Source organism: Salvelinus fontinalis, unplaced genomic scaffold, assembly GCF_029448725.1.
Source record: "Salvelinus fontinalis isolate EN_2023a unplaced genomic scaffold, ASM2944872v1 scaffold_2105, whole genome shotgun sequence".
Lineage (NCBI taxonomy): Eukaryota > Metazoa > Chordata > Actinopteri > Salmoniformes > Salmonidae > Salvelinus > Salvelinus fontinalis.
Window position 1 is genome coordinate 1 of NW_026602314.1, and position 4,327 is coordinate 4,327.

General features: G+C 40.3%; 1 protein-coding gene across 1 annotated transcript; it reads right to left on the bottom strand.

The window, feature by feature from the left end:
• Window positions 1–7: 7 nt before the first annotated feature.
• LOC129850529 (zinc finger protein 43-like) lies at window positions 8–3,268 on the bottom strand. Its single transcript, XM_055916895.1, has 5 exons — window positions 3,145–3,268; window positions 2,279–2,448; window positions 2,076–2,139; window positions 631–1,106; window positions 8–539 (listed from the first exon to the last, which is right to left on the bottom strand). Exons 3-5 carry the CDS (start codon window positions 2,101–2,103, stop codon window positions 393–395), a joined length of 651 nt encoding a protein of 216 aa, XP_055772870.1. The 5' UTR covers window positions 2,104–2,139; window positions 2,279–2,448; window positions 3,145–3,268; the 3' UTR covers window positions 8–392.
• Window positions 3,269–4,327: the final 1,059 nt, after the last annotated feature.

A 4,327-nucleotide genomic window follows, 5' to 3' on the forward strand; every position in this document is an offset into this window, starting at 1 on the left:
TTAACAGTCAGACTGGTACTCTACAGGGAATGCATGCATGACTGGTGTTTCAGATCCACCTAAAATCACAATGCCACAGTAATGGAGCTTGTGTCAAAGGGCACCCTAAAATGAAAGCTTTTAAGATATTTTCATACGTCAAAAGTACACTACTGTCAAGCCATGTTTACATTTCCTAACCATTGGTTTGTAGATATAGTAACTATACCTCAAAATGAACGGAAAGAATTGGCAACAAAAATATATCAAGCAATAGTGTGGGATGAGGACATAAAGTATATTGACAGTAGTCTGCTTTTAAGGTCTGAAATCATCTAGCAGGCTTTCATTTTGGGGTGTCTAATACCTTTAAGTTTGACAAATCATACACTTAAATATTATACCATTTGTCATCATACGTACCCATGATTTTCCATCATGTCGGCCACAATAATGTTCACCATCAGTCTTCGTGTGCTATCCGTAAGACCTTTGGTTTTCCCATACTCCTGGAATACCTTTTCTCCACCCGGCTTTGAGTGAAGGATGGCACTGATCATCTAGAAAAACACAACAACAAAAAATGGAAGCCTTGTGATCAGCCATGCATCTTCAAGGTACTGGTAATGGGCAACACTTTACACAACTCACATCTCTTGCTGCATTTCTGTCTGTGGGTTCATCAGTCAGACCTCTTTTCCTTGCCTTGGCTTCATCCAGAGTTATAGTTGAACTGATAGAGACCTCAGAGTGCGTGAGCTCATGCGTGTTGAGGGATTTGATGTAGGTGAACCCTTTCCCACACACAGTGCAACTGTAGGTTTTCACGGTGTTGTGTTTGTGCCGCTGGTGCCTGGTCAAGCCGCTCTGACGCTGGAATTTCTCACCGCAGATATCGCAGCGAAAACGTGGCTTCCCAGTGTGTTCTAACATGCGTGTTTTATACTTTGTCTTTATGGGTGTCGCAGCATCCTCAGCTGACACCAGCAACGGACTCTGTTCTCTCTTGAAGTCGTCGAGTCCAAGTTCTCTGGATCCCCCAGAGGCTGGACTTCTCTCTTCCTCATCACTTTCTCCTGTGATATTCTGGTTGGCCTTGTGAGTCTCTGGAATCCACTCGCCGTAACCTGGAAATGAAGTCACCAACAATGAATGTCACAGAGTTAGCTTTACAATGACTCATTAAAAGGGATAGTTTACTTTGAGGGTCTTTACAAGTGCAAAATAAAATAAAGACCACATTGATTAGCGTAAATCAAACCGTTTGTCTTGCCTTCATGTTTGTTAGAAAGTAGAGAGCATATCCAACTGACAATCTCTTAGAATTTTTTTTTTAACTATTGGAACCAAGATTTTAAAAATAACTGATGCTGGCACAAGATGGAGGGAAAGATGGAGCATAACTAACAAAATTACAGTAAACAAAAATGTACGCTTAATCCAGTATAATGTATAGAATTGATTATACAAGAGACAAAATAAATTCAGCACAATGGCAGAGTCATGTCTTAAGTGTAAAACTATTAATGACTTAATAATCCATGTTTTCTGAGAATGCTATAATGCCCAGAAATTGTGGGTGGAGCTAGAAAGTTGGCTGTCAGAAGTATTACAATGTAAATGTATTTTTAATCCGTCTGTCTGCATATTTTAAGACATGACATATTGGGGTGTAGCGAGTTACCCAATGGGCTGGACGATTCTGTTATCAGCACTCATCTTGAAAAAACATATACTAAAAACTTGGAAGTCAATCAATCCACTGACACAATGGAAAAATGTAATGATTTATTATTGAATTAGTAAGGGCGACCAAGAAAAACAAATCGGTTCAATTTAAGGCCAAGTGGCAAACAATAATGCAGGCACGAGGGATGGGGTGTGAGCATGCTGGTCTGGGCAGATGAGATGTAGTCTGTGTGTCTAAGTTGTTGTTCGTATATACACGCACACACCCACATTTGTTTTTGGAATGGATTTTTTTAATGTATATATTACAAAAATAAATAATTTATATAATTATGACAAATACACAATGTAATACAAGGGAAATAAAATACTTTACATCGTGATTGAAAATAGTTGCTTCAACTAACCTTCCGATTCCAGATCATCATCAGCCATTTCCTCCTGTTTGATGAGCCATACTGGCCATGGTACCTTCCAAAAGACAATGTAATTATTGATGAATAACGTTCTAAACTACAGCCAGTTATGTTGGGGATGCATCAACATCACAAGCATCGCGTGTGGTGGTCCTCACTTACAAAGTAGGTGGGACAAACCAAACGGAATTTACCGTGTCTGTAATCTGACCAGGGGGCTGTGATGGCTCTTGTCTCTCCGTCTCTGGCACCGGTGATGCTAGGCCTTCAAAAACAGCACCGTCTTCTAGCCAATGATAGTTGGCCTCTTGTTTATTGAGGATTTGCCCCACAATTGGAAAGTTTCCAAAACTTGGTGGGGTAACTAACATACAAATAATGAAAATAGACGCATTAATGATTTTATATATCTTTTTTTTGCGTGTTATAAACTGGGTCGTTCAAGCCCTGAATGTTGATTTGCTGACAGCCATGGTATTTCAGACCGTACACTGAACCTTTATATTTAGTGCTCTAATTACGTTGGTAACCAGTTTATAAAAGCAATAAGACACCTCAGGTGTTTGTGGTATATGGCCAATATACCACGGCTAAGGGCTGTGTCAAGGCACTGTGCGATGCGTTGTGCATGAGAACAGCCCTTAGCCGTGGTATATTGGCCATATACCACACCCCCTCGTACATTATTGCTTAATTAAACCATGGATGTACACCAGACGCTAAAATGTGCGTTGTACACTAAATAGTTAACTGTCAACATCTCACCAGGTTTTGAAACGTTCTTAAGGCAGTTCGCTGGCTTCTCCATCCTTGTCTCTTTTTTATTTTGTTCATGCAACATTTCCACTCGAAGAGCAGCATAGCTTTCTCCCATAAATTGACAGATTTCTTGCACGACTGTTGCTGTCAAAGCTTCCATAATGGAGGTGACACGACAACGAAAAGCGAGTTCGTGAGACATGGTTACCAAGTAGACTACAACAAACAATCTAATTTGTTCCTACTGTGATGTGAGAAGGCTACAGTGAACATCTTCTTTGTTATCAGATGGTGGCTTCACCTTTTCGCACCTCTTCACATCCCCCGGAAGTTTTCTTCTGATTAGTTCCGGACAGCTGACGAGGTTGGGCGGGCCGGTGAAATACCGTAAATACAAGTTTAGATACGCCCTTGATTCTAGCAGCTTCTTACATCTTTTGTTGAGAATTTATTTGATACTCAAAAATATTAATAGGAAATATCCCAACAGCATAAGTGGTGGTTTCTTTTCTCCCACTAAACAAAATCAACAAGACAAACTGCCTGAACAAACTTTCAAACATTATCATCCTCTTGATCTTATAAGCTGCTATGTACCTTTCTACAGTTATAAAATACTACGCTATTTAACTTGATTATAATAGCCTAGATTTGAACAACCATTGCTTGGTGTGAGTGAGTGGAGCATGATTCCCCATCTTTTCAACATACTTTGTACAATAGTCAACTTTAACAAGTTATAGAGACTGCAAGAAATGTTCAAAATAACAAAATGTCTATAGTTTTCCTCCCCAATTGTTTGTTGTGCTTGTTTGCAAGACCAGCACTCAGGCCTTGGAAATGGAACTGTCAGCCAGGTCATAACCGTAACCCAATGAAACTGAGGGGTCAGATTAACAAATGCAATTTTCTCCATTTGTATGGTAAAAAAATATACAACATGAATGTACAAGATTTGTTATAAAAAATATTATAATAGAATTCAGCCATCAATGAAGTAGTTGATGCGTGAAGCCTATAGCCTGAAATCCAGAACCTGTTTTGCTAACATTCCACTCATTGTACTCTTTTTCTTGGCCAAATTGTTTTGCTTCTCAATGACAAAAAGCAAAAGCAGAAACAGATCTGGGATCATGCTATAATGCCTCTGTTTGCAAAGCAGGCATCTACCAGGAATCAGGGTGTTTTCTGTTAATGTGTGCTCGCATGTTCTTCATGGTCACCATACGCCCACATATGGTGCAGGTGGCGGTCAGTCTCCGTCTCCGCCTGGTCCCTTCAGCATGTTTCATGGTGCCGTGTTGTGCCACAGACACAGGATCTGATTCTGCTCCCTCCAATGGAGTGGCTATCTCCGGGTGTTTCCTCAGCAGGTGCTGCTTCAAGTTCTTTCTCAGGAGCACAACACCACAGTGATCACACATAGTCGTCAGAGTCCTATAGGCTGGACTATGAGGCAGTTGGATATGGGTGGTGATTTTAAT

Bases quoted from the DNA above. Each gene is read 5' to 3' on its own strand.
- LOC129850529 (XM_055916895.1), bottom strand. From the start codon at position 2,103: ATGGCTGATGATGATCTGGAATCGGAAG. The intron at 1,107-2,075 runs GTTAGTTGAAGC...CTTCATTTCCAG, and splicing joins TGATGATCTGGAATCGGAAG to GTTACGGCGAGTGGATTCCA. The intron at 540-630 runs GTGAGTTGTGTA...GTGTTTTTCTAG, and splicing joins ACAGAAATGCAGCAAGAGAT to ATGATCAGTGCCATCCTTCA.